Here is an 18,099-nt window from a genome sequence, read left to right as displayed (position 1 = left end):
CATCAGAAAGTGTTCCTTTTTTTATTCCTTATTTGGTGAGACGGCCCAGGTCAAAGGTCAAAACAGCCAAGCCTTTCTCTCCGCACACCCGAGAGACGAAGAGCCGGGACGCCTTCCGGTTTGACGCTCTTGAGCCGCCGCGTGCGGCGTTCCAACCGGCCTCTCACCGGGCGGCGCAGGCCGACGGTCCGTATGAGGAACATTTCATCCGTGTGGTTCACATCTCCACGGCTTCCTCGCCGCAGGAGCCGGCTAAGCATCGTATTCTATTCCAGTTGCCAAGATCTGTGTTCTTTTTTTTTTTTTTTGCCAACAGCTCTCCACTGCCAAACACTAACCATACCATGTGCCTGACGAGGGAGGGAGGGGGGGGAGGGAGGGGTGGGTTAAAATGGTCAGATGCGCATGATGGGATGTACATCGACGGAATGTTTTCATGCATGCTTTGTGTGTCGTGAAGAGGAACAATGCGTGAAAGATTTGTATTTGGAAGAGATTACAACCGTCATTCGTGTGTGTGTGTGTTGTAGACGAGAGCATTCCAGTGTGTTGTGCGTGTGTGTGTGGGCGCCATGCATTTGTTTCTGAAGCAGCGTCCCAAGTCATCAGCCTGTAGAGTGTTACCGTGTTACGTGTGTGTGTGTCAGTGGTCCGATCTGTGTGTGTGTGTGTGTGCGTGTGTGTGTGTGTGCGTGCGTGCGTGCGTCACGCTGCTGGTTTGACTCCTGTGGAGCAGGATGATGGCCGCCATTGTTGCGTAATGTTGTGTAGTCAACCTGTCGCCCCTGACTAGAAATCCTTCATTGGCTCTATGAGGAACAAGAGCGTCGCACATTTCACACAATCCTGCTCCCATGTTGGAAACAGTTTTGTTTTCTCTCTCCCGCCCTTTAGTTGTTTTGAAGGGTACAGACCTGACATGCACACACCCTCCTGTCCTCTGGGCTGCTGTTGCCACGAGAACCACAGGATTAGCATATTTTAATAGACTTTTTGATACTTCATTTTTAAGAGACAGGGACAGCGGAATAGTTTCTGGTGTTTCTTTTATTTCAATTATTTGGGGGGGAGGGGGTTGAATAGACACATTATTTTAACTATTAATTCCGATATACTATTCTGATTATTGCAATTACTTCAAATGCCTTCAGCTAGTGTGCTACCTAACAAGAAGCAGAACCGTGTGTGTGTCCCCGTTCTGCAGCTCCGATAAGTGAACCAAGATCGAGGTATCCCTTTCTACCCCGACAGTAACCCTGAGATAATGCTTTGCGTGCGATAGAGGCTTCATTCCTAGCCTTGTTTTTGTGGGGGGGTGGGAGGGGAGGAGGAGGAGAAGAGTTTCCGTGGCAGAGGCGGGTCGAGATGGACGGCGACTGAGAGTCTGCCGTCGGAGCTCTGTCAAACACTCGTAAAACCATCCTCGCTTCACGGACACCCCCGTCTCCATAGCAATAGTTTCAGCTTTACACAGGGTCCAATTGCAGTATTACACATGTGGGGGAGGAGGGGGGGGGGGGGGGGCGGAGGCTGTGTGCAGAAGGAGGAGGGGTTTCAATATACTGTGTACAGTGAATGTATTGTAACGTGTCTTGTCAAGTGCTTTTAAATTATATTTTTGTATGTAACGTGGAGACCAATGTTTCCTTTTTGTACGGGGGGGGGGGGGGGCGCGACGGGTTCTGAGCAGAGTGACTTGTAAATGATGTCAAACTGTCTTTCTATATTACAAAAAAAAGAGAAGCTGCTTAAATGTAAACAGGAAATGACTGAAAAAATAAATAAAATGAGGTGAAAATACAAGCTGTGTCGCTGGTCGCGTCTTTTCTTCCCTTTGGTGGCACAAACGAGGCAGAAAGCGCTGCAGTTGAATGCATTAAGACAAGCTTGCTTTATTCATAAAGATCTTTGCAGTACACACCTAAACCTCCTTCCTGACATTCTCACATGAAAAGGGCCAGACACATGGTGCACGCACGCACGCACACTCACACACACACACACACGCGCGCACACACACTTGCCTTGTGTTTACTGGGCATGTGCAATTTTTAAGTCCTGAATACAACACCGTCAGGGGTCACTTTGTAAATAGACGAGCAGGGATGTGGACACACACACACACATGAATGACACCCGCTCATGATTTGGACCTGCAGGCAAAAGCAACTGATTTCTCTTCGCAGCTCGTGATGATGAAACGTAACAACAGAAGTGTCTGCAATTTAGTGTCCTGCGCTCCGTTTGCCTGAAACGTGACTGGTCCGTCACTCTGTCATCACTGAAACATGAACGATGACGGGAGGCAGAGTCATGACAGTAATTCACAGGTCTCTCCACAACTTATACTTATTTTCATATGTACAATACATTCAGAATGAATTCTTTTTTTTTTAGTGCAGATACATGAAAACGTAGTGCTGTTTTTGTTGAAACCACCCGATGACATCGCATATTCATATCCCATTTACACCTAAATGATCATTTTTAAGAATTCCTTTTCCTTCTGCCTTTCCGAAACTTTGGAACATGTGGACAATTAAAAAGAGTAAAATAGCTCGGCTGCTTCAACACGCGAGAGTCCGACTCATCGTAAAGGATATCTGGGATAGGCAAAGAGGACATACTCAAAAAGGCTTTCTCTTCCACCACCTGGTTCCAGCTACAATTCACTCTTTAAGCAGCTTTCATTTTTGAACACTTGATGAACGCATGCACTACCAACTGCTGCTTTTGTCCCTTTGAAGCAAAAAAATAAAAAAAAATAAAAGACGAGCATGAGGAGTTGGACCAAAAGTGAGGAGCCGAGGCCGGCGGGTTCTGCTCTCGCCGGTGGTCTGTTATCACTCACGCGGCACATACTCTGCTTCCTGGACTACATTCTTCCCTCCCTTTGTTAAAGATTGCCAAAAAAGTGCTAATGATTGTATAACAACGAGACACCTCGACCCGATCGAAATGAACTAATAGCTGAGACACACATTTATTTACCCATACGATAAAAGTCAGAACTCCAGCGTCGCCCCCCCCCCGCCCCGTCATTCGACCTGCTCGAAGTTGAGCACGTGGCCGTCGAAGTGCGTGAGCACGTGCCTCTCGAAGAGCTGCTGCTGACAGTTGAGGGGGAACTGCTCGGAGCAGACGGGGCAGACCTTCCAGTGGCTCTCCACGTGCTGCTCGAAGCTGCGCTGCTCGAAGTGGGGGGGGAAGATCACCTCGCACAGCGGGCAGCGCCTGTGAACGCTACTGCAGAGAGAGAGAGAGAGAGGAAATTCAACAATAGCAGGTCTAAAATGCCAGATTACACAATGTATGAGTATATACAGTATATATATATGTGTGTGTGTGTGTGTACTGGATATTATACATATTGTGCCTACAGTCTGTGTGTATTTTAGGTGTTTCATTCCCCTTTCTCTCCTGGTTTGTTAATTAATCCAAGTTTTCCTTGAGTTTACATCATATTTTGTCCGTTTTTTCCCTCCACAAACAGAGGCGACCAGTTGTGGTTCTTTCACTTCATACTTAGACAAATAGAACGTGAGCAGATTGCATGAACGGATTGTTTTGCGGGAGGATCCGTGTGGATGAGGATCCAACCCTCACCCTGAAAAATGTAATCATTCTTTCCCTAACTGCTCTTTTAACCCTAACCCTTACTCTGAAGTGTGCTTAGATATGTGTGTGTGTGTGGGGTGGGCGCACTACCTGGAGTCAAAGCAGAAGCTGCCCCTGGCCTCTCTGCGTCTACTGGACTGATGATCACATGACGGCTGAGCCCCATCAGCAGCCTACGAAACACAAACAAAAAGGAGGGAAGGTGACGGAAGTGCGTATGCAACAACGTGAGGAGAATGGATCGCGAGGCTTCGCTTATGACTCGACCTCTCAGGATGCCGCCCGTTACGTTTCCTGTTCTAACATTGTCGTCCGTTTTTGCTCCCGAACAACAAAAAAGACACAATCTGAGTGACACAAACTGATCTCGGGGTCTGTCCCTTTGCAAAAAAGAAACCTCCCCTAATTACTCTCCAAGCCTCCTTGTCATCGTCGCCCCTCGTGAGCTCCGAAGGGAGTGACGTTAATTAGAGCTCTATGCAAATGAGCTCGTCGCTTCAGCTCTTAAGGGCAAGCTGCGATTCCCTTCATCCACTGAGGAGGAGGAGGAGGAGGAGGAGGAGGAGGAGGAGGAGGAGGAGGGCTGAGCGCGACACGCATTCAAGTTGCTTTTAAATCAGGGCGAAAGAAAGTCAAACGACAAACAATGTCCTCATGGATTTTACCCTGCAGAGAGCAGGCGGAAACAGTAATGTGGCGATAAAGTTTCATTAATACCCGTCGTCATGCGTCGGCGTGCACTCACGTCGCGCGGCTCCTCCGGCGCCAGCTCCAGACACTCGGGGGGGCTCGTGCTGCGGGAGGGCTGGATGCGGACCACCTCCCGCTCCCAGCCCGGCGTCCCGGGGCCGGCGGGCGCGGGCGTGATCGGGGGCGCGCACGGAGGGGCGCAGGGCGGGGCCTCGGGCGGCGGGCGGGGCACGTGCTCCGGAGAGACGTCCGTCCGGTCTGGAGGAAGACGGGGGGGGGGGGGGGGGGGGGGGAGGGGTGAGGAGCAGCTCAGAGGAGGGAGACGGCCCAGAGCTTTTCACGTACCCGCACCTCGCGCGCCGCCGTCGCCGTCGTGGTCGGCGGTGGAGTACGGGTTGCCGTACTGCAGCTCGGCGGGCCGGTGCGGGACCAGCGGCGGTGGGGAGGGGTCCTGGGGGTACGGCAGCGGGTAGCGGAGCACCATCGGCTGCCTGACCTCGGCGCCCTGAGCGCCGCCCTCGCGCTCTCTCTGTCTGCACACCAGGCGCTGCAGCTCCTGAGCGGGGGGGGAGGGCAGAGACAAGACTCCAAATGGTCAGTCAAGCGTCACTTCGAAAGACACCGAGGCAGGAAGGGGCCGCACGTCGTGCAATAGTTACTTTTCTATCTTTATCTTTTTCCACCGTTGGAACCACGCAGGGATTTTTTTCTTTTAGCCCACAGTTAAGTTTACCGCTACATCGTTTCTGCCCTTTGTGATTATATATGAAGCAAGAGAATTAGTACCCTACTCATTACTGTAATGGGTGTCAGACTCCGGCCCCCTCTGCTCTGGCTTTGCTGATGGAGCCCCCCCCCCCCCCTCTCCCCCTCTCCCCCTCTCCCACTTTTACTTCCCTCCTTCCTCTCGCTATTCCCCAGTTTGACCTCCTCTCTTAAAGACTTCATTAGTGCAGAGCCATCAGGTTTAACATTTAAACCAGGGTTGGGAAGGTGAAACAGACACGTCGCGTGGCATTTGCACCGTCTAATGGCACCGTACCGGCGAGAGAAGCAAGTAATGCTGTATCAATTAGTGGGTAGTGTGGAGAAGGGCTGGAGCCTTTGCATGGACTTATTACGGCTATTATCGAGACAAATAAGATGATATGAACGCAGGATCTATAGCCCCAACTTTATGATTTTAAACGGCCCATACGGACCACAATGGCTGAAATTAAATTTTTTGACTTCTATCAGCTTTCCTCCTCTCATCATGTCTCTGTCGACCTCATGTCGGTTCATGGAGAGAAGCCCAAAGAGAGTGGCACCAGCTCCCCAAAAGCCTGCACCTCTTGTAGTCGCTCCTTTTCCCGGAGGGCCTGGGCGAGGTTTCGCTTCAGTTCCGTCACCTCGCTGGCTCGCTCCGCCATGTGCACCTGCAGGCAGGAAACACACACACACACACACACACACACACACGGAGACCAGCGTTAACAAGAATGTACAACAAAATAAACATGCGCTTCAATTGACCTCTCATAAGAATACTCAAAAATGATGAAATAAATCATTTAACAGGTTTTACATCTTTAAGCAGGCTTAATAAAAACTCATAAACAGTTGTGAATGAGTGAGCTCTACTAATGGATGCAGGTCTAAAAGTAACAACCCAGCAGAAATGGCCACTGGATCTTCAATTATTCAGTTATTTCCACTTCATCCAAGGAATACAAGTAGGCGCTCACACGCGAGCACACAGACAAAATGTTGACGGTCGAGTTTTGTTTGACCTGGAGCGGCCTCCAACGTGCGTCTCTCACTCTTAAGGACACACACTTAAACGTGGTGTGTGTGTGTGTGTGTGTGTGCAGGGCAGCGTGGAGCAGACCAGGGGATCGTAGTAAATCTCGAACCCTCCTAACAGGGCCGACCCCGTGGGATCGTTTCGCGGCTAGATGCCTGCTCTCCTCCCGTTTCATCCCGCCACAGATTTTCCCACAAACCCCGGCGGCGTCTTTGTCTGTCCTCCTCCTTTCACCCTGAAGTCCTGTTCGCTTTGTTCGCCGTTTCTCTCTCAGCCCCTCCTCCCCCGCCTTTAATACATTTACAGTGCAGCGTTAGAGGGTTAAGTTCAGGTGAAGGGACTCTGCAGCCGTGTATATCTGCGCCCTCCCTCCCGGGCTATTGCCCCCCCAATCCCCCCCTCTCCCCCCCTCTCCCTCCCCTCTGGGTGGCTGATGTAAACAGCCGTAAAGCATGGCGCACCGCGGCTGCCTCTCATGTCCGTCTCCCCGGGGGCCATTAAGAGCGGCTCGGACGGGAGACTCTATCAAAGACGGGGGGGGGGAGGTGGGGGCCTTATTTACAGCGCCGACAAACACACACTCACCCGAGGACATTAAACGCCAGCAGGTACTTTGGCAGACATTTGCACGCAAAATGCAACAGACACAATGAACTCAAGTGGTCGTATTGAATCACACGGACACACACACACACACACACACACACACACACACACACAGACACACACATACCACACACATTGGCTCATGTGTGGCATGGAATGACCCTGTTGTTGTGGATAATGGCTGCTCTTGTAGACTGTTATGACAATGTGCTACTCTGTGACCAAGGGTAATTGTTGCTACTTATGCTCCAATATTAAGCACTATTAGCAACAGTAGGAAAAATTCTCGTTCCATTCTATCAAATATTAGACATTTGGTTATTTATTATTGTAAATGAGATGTTATGTTTTTTTTTTGTTGCAATTCTATAAACTGAAGTTGTGCCCTTTGGTTTTAAAAATGAGTAATATGAGATTTTATGGACCACGGCTAAATGGAAAATAAACCAGTTAATAAGTAATGAAAATAATGATAAGTAGAAGTACATATTTTGCAGGGAAGGAATTCAAAGTCTACTCTACTATTGTGCTGTCTTTGTTTACGCAAAAACGTGTTCACAAGCTAGAAATATGTGTAAAAGCATATAATAATTACACTCGGATCACAACCTCGCAAATTCATTTTCCGTGCAACTCAAAACTAAATGGACTGGGAAATTGAAATTGGGAGGGAGGGAGGAGCTTTAAGCAACAATAACATCGGAGTTACCGTGTGCAGTGAGGAGGATGATGATGGAGGGATCAGGTTTGTTCATCTCCGCTGGAGTTTGAACACATCATCACGAACCCAACGCCGTGTACCTGTGTGCTCGTGCGTACCGGGGACGCTGGCTCTCACCCTGAATCGCTCCTCCTCGTCGGCCAGCCGCTGTTTCAGCGTCTCGTTGATGGCGCACTGCTGCCTCCACTTCTCCTCCATCGTCGCCAGCTCCTCCTCCACCGAGCGCGTCTGCGCCTTCTCCGCCTCCCCCAGGCGCCTCCCCTCCAGCTCCGGCAGCAGGGCGCGCGCCTCCTCCTCCTCCTCCTCCGCGGAGCCGCCGCCGCCGCTCCGCCTCTCGTTCTCCACCTCCACCCAGCTCGCCATCCTCAGGCTCTCAGGCAGACTGTCCTTCTTCTCCTCTTTTTCCTCCTCCCTTTGGTCGGCCCCCTCCTCGGGCCTCTCGCTGGTGGTTTTCTCCGTCTGCCTTTCCTCCCTCTCAATGCTGACGTATGCATCAGCGTGCGTGGATTCCCGGTTGATGAGCTCCGGCCTTGTTGCCCTCGCAGCAGCTTCTTGTAGGACTGCAGCAGCTAGGTTTCCTGTCCAACGGGGGCAGAGTTAGCAGGACAGTGTTTTGATTGAGGTATTAACACACCAAACAGAAGTGATCACTTTTAATAGAAACAGTACAGTGAGAGAAGAAGGTTTTATCCAGTAGAAGCACAGTGAGTCACACCGTTAGATCTTCATTTACAAAAAGAGACTCAGACAAATAAAACAAACAGAAGTGTTTCTTTCAAAAATGATAAATAGTACACTTAAAATACAACTTTGTGTGTGTGTACCTGCTGTCGGTGACTCCGGACTAGGTGTCAGTGGCTCCTGTGTGGTCTCAGTTGAAGCATTTCTCTTCTGCTCCTGCAAAAAAAAACACACAGCAAAAAAAAGGCAACGTGTTGACAAAACATAACGGACACAACCCCTCTCGGCATTAAACTGACCTGGGGGGGAGCCCCATTTCTCCGTGGTATGAGTTTTTGATCTACAGTACTCACTCCCTGCGACTCGGTCGTGTTCAGCTTGGCCACCTGCCTCCGGAGGCGCTGACACTCCCGGTACTTCTCCTTGTAGTGCTCGGCCGCCATGTGAAGACGCAGCTTCAGCTCCTCCACCTCTCTCTGCAGTTCGGCCTCCGCCTCCGAAACCACGGCGTTGCTGGGCGTCGCCGCCTCGCTGGTCCCGACGCCCTGGGACGGAGAAGGACATTCGGACCCTTTTCCCAGCGGCAAAAAAAAAGAAAAAAAAAAGAAGACGTCGCACACTGACCACTTCCTTCTGCGCCGTGCTCCTCATGCGGTCCAGCTGGCTCTCCATGCGCTGGCACTCGGCCTGAGCGTCGGCCAGGCTGGCGCGGAGCTTGTCGGCCTCCAGGCGGGCGCGGTACAGCTCGCTCATGGAGTGGTCGCGCGCGCTGGCCGAGTCGCGCAGCTCCGAGGCCAGCAGGGAGGCCTGCTGCCGGGACGCCTGGAGCTGCTCCTCCGCCTGACGCAGCTGCTCGCGCAGACGGGCCAGGTCCGCCTGGAGGCACGCGGACGGACCGCGTGTATAGGCTTACCGATTTTTACCTTAACACACACGCACACACACACACACCTACGGGTGCAAGCGCTTCTACCTTGTCGGCCTTGTGGAGCAGCAGCTCTTTCTCCAGGCTGTCCCGCTGGGCCACGCAGAGCCTGAGCCTGTCCAGCTCCTCCTGGAACTGAGCGATGGTCACCTCCCGGTTCAGCTCCACCGCCTTCAGCATCTGCAGCTCGGCGCTCAGCTTGGTGTTCTCCAGCTCGGTGCTGCGCAGGTGGGCCTGCACACGGGACCCCACGCGGTGGGGGAGGTGGGAATAAAATGCAGCGGTCAGAGCAAAGACTCAAACGGGCTCGGCCCTTTTTTGTTTGTTTGTGTTATTCATTGCACCTTGTAAAGGTCTCTCTCGTCCTTCTCGTTCTTCAGCTGGCTCTCCAGGAGGTCTTTCTCCGCCGTCAGCTTCTTCAGACGGTCACGCAGACTAGGGAAAATAAAAAATCGGCACGTTTTTTTTTTTACAGCTGCTATCCATCGGCGTCGTTACGTTACACTGATCCTCCATTCAATGACTTTTACTTCAGAAGACCTTTCTAACGGGATCAAATCAAGAGGATAACATGCAATAAATATCAATGGATTGAAAACCACTGTTGTTGACTTATGTTTAAATTTGACTTTCACGGGCAGGTGTGGATTCAAAATGATCATTCTTTTTGAAGAATGGAACGATGAAGATGTTCCGGCAAGGACCCGTCCCGTCAAGCGTTATCCGCGCACACACACCGCCCGGCGGCGGATGTGTCGACGTGCCGCGCTCACCAATCGAGCTCCGTCTCCTTCTGCAGGCCTCTCTGCGTGACTCCCAGCAGGTCCTCCTCCAGCTGGCGCACCCGCTCGGTGGCCTCCGACAGCCTCCTCCTCACGTCCTCCCGCTCTTCGGACAGGCCCTGCGAGGAGCGCAGCAGCTCCTGCGGGACGGAGAGGGTGGACCACGGTGACGGGAGCCAATCACAGCGGCCCGATTCCCGGGCAGAGGGGAGCGGACCAAGGGGAACTTGTGCAATACGTACACGATTAATCACGGATGGTGAGTTTTGTTCCTAGACTGCGTTGCCACTTTATTAGCAACACACATTCAAAACCAATAATGCATGCATATGGTCAAAGGTATTGTGTATATATGCTTTTTAACCTTGTTTCTACTACGTTTTTATCATTTTAGTCCTTTTACTGTTACCTCTACAGCCTTTCCCTACTGCAGGTTTTACCATGTCTCCAGTGACGAAATGATGACTGACATGAGCCCTTTTCACACACACACACACACACTCGAGTGTGTCTGAAGTTATTGATCGACATTAGGATCTGGATCAACCCGTCTAGTACCAGTGAAATTCCTTTTAGCAAATTCCTAGAGGAGCACCACAAATCACATGATGTGGTGAGGCCTTGTTTCAACTTGCTACTGATCAGCAGTGAAGGATGCTAAATCATCCATAGCTAATATTGGTTGTGACAGAACAACATTCCTCGGAACACGCCTTCCTTCCTATACGTTGTGTACTCGCACACGCCCACATACACACACGCACACACACACACACACACACAGAAAGCTGCACATTCACGGACATATGGAGGAAGACGGATGGCACGCAGCGCAGCCGTCAATCCACACCTGCGAACACCGACGCATTCTCGGGCCCGTCTCCCTCTGGGCACGGCTCTGCGTGGATTACTGTACCGTTTTTATGGCTGGCGTTTGGGAAGCACTTTAGCACTGCATAAAGACCTTATAAAAAGTGTAGTCGTAAAATTAGCAGCCACAAAATATGTACTTACGTTTATATATTTTCACCAGAGTGGCGTAAGGCCTAATGCGCCTTCAATGAATGCCCCACGAAAAAAAGAGAGAACACACCCCCTCGCACGAGTCGCACATCTATAGATGGGCATACCGTTGGAACGAAATGCACCGTAATAGCAGTGTGTGTGTGTGTGTGTGTGTGTGTTACCACGTAATTTATGGCGATTTTGTCCTTAGTGAAAAGGATCAGCGGACTAACTCCAAGCGGCCTGCTCACGCTCCGAGCCTGGACCCGCGGAGCTGCACTAGGGGGCGATGAGAGACTGGATTCAAACTCACATTTCCCATTGGCAAGTTGTGACTGTTTTCCGCCGCTCCCTCCTCCTCCTCCTCCTCCTCCTCCTCCTCCTCGCGCCCGCCCTCTGTGCTTTGCCGTGAGTCGACTCGAGTTTGGTGTGTGCCAAGATACCGCTTATCAAATGAGCAACTCGTAAATGACAAACCCTGACACCTGACTCATCCCCCGTGATTGACTGAGCGCAGAGGAAATAAGATTCAAAAGTAGTATCTCGTGTACAATATATAAATATATATATATAGCCGGCAAAACGTCCCTGTAGTGATGACATAAATAAAATTGTGAGAAAGTGAGGGACGGACAGGGAGAAAATAGACGGTGAGAAAACAGCGGCCACCCGATCGCGTGACTGTGGTGTTTGTCCCCGAAGGCTGGGCTGGGCCCGGGTTTTTTTTTTTTTTTTCTTCTTTCTCTCAGGCAGGCGGTTTTTGCGGACTACCCTCCTCTCATTCCACACACAGACTATAAGGGCTTGCAAGCGGGTGGCATAATGAGCGTGTTTGTGTGTGTGTGTGTGTGTGTGTGTGTGTGTGTGTGCGTGCGTGCTGCTGTGTGGATTCGCATTAGAGGAGCCCTGTGGTGTGTAACCCGAATGCGAGAGTGTGAGAGTAAAGGAGGGAAAGGGAGGGGGAGGGGGGGGGGGGGGGGCAGGGGGGGCGAGGGTGTGCGCGCGTGCGAGTTGTTTGTGAGTTTGACGTCATGTTTGTTCACTCTGCGGTCGCGATGGCATCGTCCCCTGCCGCCAGATGCCCGGGAAAGAAAAGCGGCGTCCCAATTCTGTTCTGGCCCACTGAGTCAGGTCGTTAAAGAGGGGGGGAGAGAGATTGGCGTACACACACATATATATATATATATATATATATATACACACACACACACACACATACGCTGCCCCTCTCTGTGTGCTTCTCAAACATGGCCACAGATTATTCATAAGTTCGGGTCTTTGAAGTCTTCAGACCTGTGATCACTGGTGGGGAACCGGCTCCACACACACACACAAGTGGGGTCAGTCTGTCTATCCACACACTAACAGACAAAAACACACGCGCAAACACAGTAAAACCTTAATAAAGCCTTATTTATTTATTTTTTTTTTTTTTTTACCTTCTCGGATTATTAACAATTCTATTTTTGGAGCGCTCAATTTAGTACCTATTCGGACTGGACGATGAGGATCTGCTGTGCTGTGAGCAGAGACAGTTTGGATCAGCGATGATTAACCTCCGATTCGTTGGAAATGCGCATTCACAAACTCCGTCTGCTGTATCGAGGGGGGAATGTGCGTTTCTAACCTGGTTGTGAGTCCGCAGCAGGCTGCACGTGTCCCTCTCCTGCTCCCGCTCTCTGGCCAGTCGTTTTTGCTCCTCCTGCAGCTGCTGCTTCTCCTCCTGAAGGAGGCGCATGGCCTTCAGCAGCTCCCTGCGCTCCTCCTGCACGTCCTCGGCGTGCTGCCGGGCGGGCGGGAGATTAAATGTAGGGCGAGAGAAGGCGAGGATCGGTCAGGACGTTTTTAGTCGCTATGTCTAGTTCTTTTAATTCCCCTTTCTTGGGACTGTTAAAGACTTGTTTTAAACACTGTTGTAAGATGCACAGCTTGTTTTATAAAGGGGTGAAATAGCGTTGTTTGATATCTACGGCTGTCTAGAAGGACAGTAAAAACTGAGGGATTAACTGTCCACAGAGAGGTCAGAGGTCACGGGACGGGTACAAAACAAAAAACCTCTGGATCTAGGCGGGGGATCTACTATCTTCCCGGGACGACATTTTAACTGCGGCCAGGAGCGGAAAATGGAAGATGGAAGGGGTGAAGCCCTTCATCTCGCATACCTCCAGAAGGCCCGTCTTGGTGGTGACGACCAGTATGTCGGAGTTGCTGTCGTCCTCGGTAACAGTCAGAAGCTCCTCCGTGGGCGTGGCTGGCCTGAACTGAAAGGGCGTACTGGCTCCTCTTATGTCACCGACATGTGTGACATAACAAAACTGGTAGAACTCTCCATCAGATTTGGGAACGTAATACCCTGCGGGGGAGATGAAGAGTGTGTGAACTCTTTGTGTCTCTCGTTGAATTTAATAATCAGCTGGTGTTGGAAGTAGGCCAAGACACTTATACAATTTACAATAAATACAACAAACAGAAAAAAACGTCCTAACAGCATGGCGGTTGTATAGGGCTGTGTTTGGAGCAGCCCTCTGCTGCAGTGCGCTGGTGACGTGTCGGGCTCAGCTGTCGACGGACAGAGGAGTATGTGCAGAAACATCCGCCATCCGACCGGTTTTACTGACACACCGCAGCGTGCTCTCATATTTTCACTGAGTAATATCGGACCGTTCCAGGCCCAGTAAAACCAGTTCGCAGGTCCTCAACCTGCGTGTGTGTGTGTGTGTGTGTGTGTGTGTGTGTGGTTTGACTGGTGCTCAGGTCCCAGGCCGCCGTTTGCGGTTGTGTTCCCTTATTAAATAAAAGTGCTGGTTTTTATACATGCCGTAAAAGAAACGAAGGAGTTACTTTGGAATATCCTTAGTCCGTATGGTGGTTATAGTGTGAGAGCGTGTGTGAGTGTGTGTGAGTACCTTGGAACACCACAGTCCTGTGCACAGTACTTCCTGGTTCATAGTTTTCAAGCACAGGAGACCAAAGGAAGGTGTAGTAATCTCTGGCTGTGCTCCAACCCACCTAAAGGATGTAAACCACAACCAATATGTCGGTCCACAATGCAAACTGGACACAGTAAATGCAGAGAATCTCACACATTCCTCATTCGGTTTTAAAAAAAATGAGGAAAGCTGTGATTACAGACAATGTTCAGGGCAAGAATGGAAACATTTAAAACCCCCTCCCTCCCTCCCTCCCCACTTTTGGGCTCAGAAAAAAAAGAGGGACTGTGAAGGTGTGAGAACGGGGCTGCATGCGCGTACACATGCGCAGAAGCGCCAGACGGCAGAGAACGACCAACGTGGAAATGAGAAGGAAGGAGGGGGAGGAGGCAGTCGAGAGAAAAAGGTGACAATTTTACACAAAATGGCAAGGGAGATGGATTTCTATGGATTTCATGTGCCGTTAGGTGACAGATGTTGAAAGAGAGTCGTGAACATCCTGCGTTGTAAAACTGTCGTGGGGAGAAAAAAAAAATAACAACCCACATTCTCCGTGTCTGGAACGCTTGAGTGACACACACACACACACACACACACACACACCTTGTTTCAATTAGGGGAAACATGTTTGTGACATGCATCTCGAAGTTGAAAGTTAACTGCAGCGGATAGATAGAGCCTTTTCACATGTTGAAAATTAGTACGTTTCTCCATTCGACAGCTGCCATACGCCAATCATGTAATGTTACATTTGGCTGACAAATTATTTTATAGCATAGTACTTCTTCATATGAATGTTTGCATAAAAATATTTATTTAGGTAAATACTTAGAAAACAACAACCTAGAATAGACCAATACGTGAAAAGCATTGAGAAATGTTTTGGGCAACAGTAAATCAAATGAGCTACTCAAAACACCTGTCAAAACTTCAGGTATGATAATATTGTTGCCTAAATCATAATTGCAGTGAGCACCTTGTTAAACCATTACACTGAGTATAACGCTACCCCATGCAAATGCATGAGTGTCAACACGGAAACCCTGGGCCAAGTACATTCTTTCCACATCCAGCAGTCGAGAGGCTGGGCCGCGATGGACACCTGCCAGGTCCGCTTGTGTGCTCACGTGTGTTTGCTTAAGACGGAACACACATAAATAATTTTTGCTAATTGCAGAGTGAAGTTGACTGACATTTTGTTAGGCAGGGTGGCATTCCAACACAGGAGTGATGTTATAAAATAATCACAGGCAAAGCAGCTATCAATCACTGGGCCGTGGTGTGAGGGAACGACAAGATGACACCTTAATTATACACTCGCGCAACGGGTTTCTCCCCGCGGGACCCTGCGAAAACATGCCACAACCGAAAAACCTCCACGGGGCATTTTGGGCAATTGTGCATGTGTGTGTGTGTGTTTGAAATACAAACCCAAACTTACTTCAGCTTTGACAAGAAAACAATGATAGTTTCAATGTATCACGTATCGCGCAGTTGGACGTGACGCTGGAAAATTAAAGAAAACTCCCTTGATCAGAATGTACACGGTTGATGTTGAATGTTTGTACGCGGCGTGCCGAGCGCTGCTTGAGTGCACACACACACACACACACACACACATTTTCCGGCCACTAGGGGGTGTCTGTGCACAACTCAAAAAACGAACAGTGCCCATCTGAGTCATCCTCACACACACACACTCAGCTTTTTGGCCCCGTTTCCTCCTGCGAAGAACAGGTAACGCCCATTGATGTGAACGGCAAGAGGGAGAAAACGCTCCCTCTTTGAGTCATCTCTGCACAAAGGTATCGCCTCTGGGAGTCAAAAAAAAGTGACGCGGCAGAATGTCGCCAAAGTTGATCGTCGGCGCGAGAGAGCCAGAATTAATTAGTCATAGTTATAAATAAGAAAATAAGTCAACCTGTTGATTTGGACGTTCCAGTTCCAAAACATCCGGACAAAAGTCAAATTATTATAATTAGCCTTGGTTTAGTGACACGAGTTCCTTTCCTGCTGTAATCAAATCATCATTTGTAAAAGCAGACATGAATAAAACACATAACTACCAATCTCTGGATATACATCTCTCTGGCAAAAATACAAAATCATCATTAGCTGAAATATATATATATAGATTATATAAATATAATCTATATATAGATATTTATATATGAAGGGTGTGTGATCTTTTTGTTTCTAACTGAACGCTATATTAATTTACATTGTATAATATATATATATATATATATATGAAATAGATCTATGAGCACACAAGAAGGCAGACGTACGTCAAAAGGATTAAAGGAGCGTGGTCTTCAAGCACCATCAAACAGGTTTCATTAGCGTGGATTACAACAATTACATTTTCCAATTGACTTTTTTTCCATATAAACACGGCGTCTTTATACCTTTTTAATTGAACTGGTGGATTTGAAGTCAGTTCTTAAACAACAGTAAAATGTTTGTCTTTTGACTTTACGAGACATTAAGTTTCCTCGCTTGCGTTTCCTGTTAATTATGTGTGAGATTTGATGGCCTCGATAAAAGAGCGGCGCTGAGCGGAAGACGAGGTCGGTTAGCAGGAAGCAGGAAGAAAAACTGATGGAAAGACAAGAGGGGAGCGAAACAAGTGAAGTGGGGGGAAAAGAGGTCCTAATAAGAATCAGAGCGGTTCATAAAGAGCTCGCCCCCAACCAGCCCACCATGTACAGCCTTCCTCTTTCCGCATGCAGAACAACCGCACCAAAGCCTGTGGCGGGGCGTTAGGCGTGTAGTCAGGACGGATGTATGCGTTTGTGTACCATTGCAAACCCATGGCCAATTAATAAAACCGTAAGACGCAACACATCCGACAAACACGTCGCTAATGGGCTGGAAATAGTTCCAATATCGGAAATATCTTTTATATCTTTGTTTTGGTTGTTTTTTAACGGCTGGTCCTCAATGAATTACGTTTGGCTATATGTCCTTGAAGCAGAGTTAGAGCCGCACCTTGAAGATGCCCACCCAGTCTTTGGGGTTGGGGGTGATGAACGGGGTCAGGGTGTAGCGGCACTCCAGCGGCGCCTGGGGCAGGAAACTCTTCCCCACGTTCTGGAAGATGACGTGGGCAAAGTTGGACGTCTCCATGAGGCTGACGCTGCTGCCCGGCGACGAGTCCACCACCTGGAACGACGACATTGTACCCGGCTGGTCACTTCATCTGTCTGGGACACAAAAGAGCAAGAAAAGGAGACCGGGTCAGGGTTGCGCTGGGAGTGAAAGAAATGTACAAGTGTGTCTTTTAGTCGCACGCACAAAAAAAAAAAAAAGAGGTGCAGACTATGAGCACAGTTTAACGCAGTATTTTCTCTATTCCCCTGTGAAAGCAAATAGGGGGGGAAATCATGTGCTGTGCAGGTTGTAAACACCTTGGAGGCAACTTTGTGATTTGAGGCGTTATAATCATTTTAGCCGGAAGTGCTGTGACATTTCTCATCATGTGTGACATTCACTACACAAACAGAGGTTTGTTTCATTACTTCTTGGGCTTTAGTGCTCCCGGCCACGCAACTGGGTCTGTTTTGGGAGCCTAACACATATTGCAAGGTGTCAACTGCACACAAATGATGCGTGTGTGTCTTCCAGGCCCCAAACAGCTTTAAAAAAAACACACACACACACATGCATCACCGAATCAGATCCCTTAAAATAAAGGTCGTCTCTTTCGCCAGTTTGAATACCTCGCTGCTGTAGGTGCCACCAGCCTAATTGCCCCGAAACACAAGTTAATCAGTTCATCTTTTACAAAACAGCAAACCTCTGCTGCCCCACATTCCCACCCCAACTCCCGAGGAAAGATAAACGAAAGTGTCGCAGCGGATTCTGCATTTCAGCAAACCGGGGCTACAAAAAATAAATAACACATCAGCCGTAGTGGGGGGGGGGGGGGGGGGGGGGGGGGGGGGAACCCCCTCTGGTGTCTCACGTGCAGCTTTTGCCCATTTGGGATCCTCTAACCCGGGTTAGTCGGGACGATGTTGTTGACGGCGGCTCGGCGGCTAGCATTAGCTAACGAAGGCCATGTCGTGTCAAGGCACCAGCTAGCTTGAGCGTGATCCTCGTCGGTCTGCTAGCTTGACGCGGAAACCACAGGCGCGTATTTAAAAACAGAAACAGGAAAGTGGCAGTACCCGTTTTTTTTCAGTTGAATTCCACTTGCGAAACCGAGGGGATTTCTGCCGGGCAGGACGATGTTTTTTTTGGGGGGGGGGTGGGGGGTCTTTTTTTGGCCACTGTCCCCGTTGTTGACAAAGCTCTCTGACGATGGTGCGTCTCGCGCTGAGAGGAGCGGATGATGCTGGACTTCCGGGATG

At 49.6% G+C, this 18,099-nt stretch overlaps 1 protein-coding gene across 4 annotated transcripts; it reads right to left on the bottom strand.

Annotated features, from left to right (window-relative positions):
* Positions 1-1,656: 1,656 nt before the first annotated feature.
* On the bottom strand, positions 1,657-18,008 carry tax1bp1a (Tax1 (human T-cell leukemia virus type I) binding protein 1a). Of its 4 annotated transcripts, none has more exons than XM_037474393.2 (17): positions 17,917-18,008; positions 16,736-16,950; positions 13,721-13,823; positions 12,977-13,167; positions 12,442-12,597; positions 9,801-9,949; positions 9,372-9,462; positions 9,076-9,261; positions 8,727-8,978; positions 8,456-8,647; positions 8,246-8,318; positions 7,539-7,999; positions 5,640-5,726; positions 4,654-4,864; positions 4,364-4,566; positions 3,709-3,791; positions 1,657-3,246 (listed from the first exon to the last, which is right to left on the bottom strand). In XM_037474393.2, exons 2-17 carry the CDS (start codon positions 16,922-16,924, stop codon positions 3,039-3,041), a joined length of 2,835 nt encoding a protein of 944 aa, XP_037330290.2. In that variant the 5' UTR covers positions 16,925-16,950; positions 17,917-18,008; the 3' UTR covers positions 1,657-3,038. The 4 variants fall into 4 exon arrangements, with proteins under 4 accessions (XP_037330290.2, XP_037330294.2, XP_037330291.2 ...); XM_037474397.2 differs by having other exon boundaries at positions 4,660-4,864; XM_037474394.2 differs by lacking the exon at positions 17,917-18,008 and adding an exon at positions 17,712-17,855.
* Positions 18,009-18,099: the final 91 nt, after the last annotated feature.

This window comes from Pungitius pungitius, chromosome 17, assembly GCF_949316345.1.
Source record: "Pungitius pungitius chromosome 17, fPunPun2.1, whole genome shotgun sequence".
Taxonomy (NCBI): Eukaryota; Metazoa; Chordata; class Actinopteri; order Perciformes; family Gasterosteidae; genus Pungitius; species Pungitius pungitius.
This window is presented reverse-complemented; position numbering and strand designations above follow the sequence as displayed.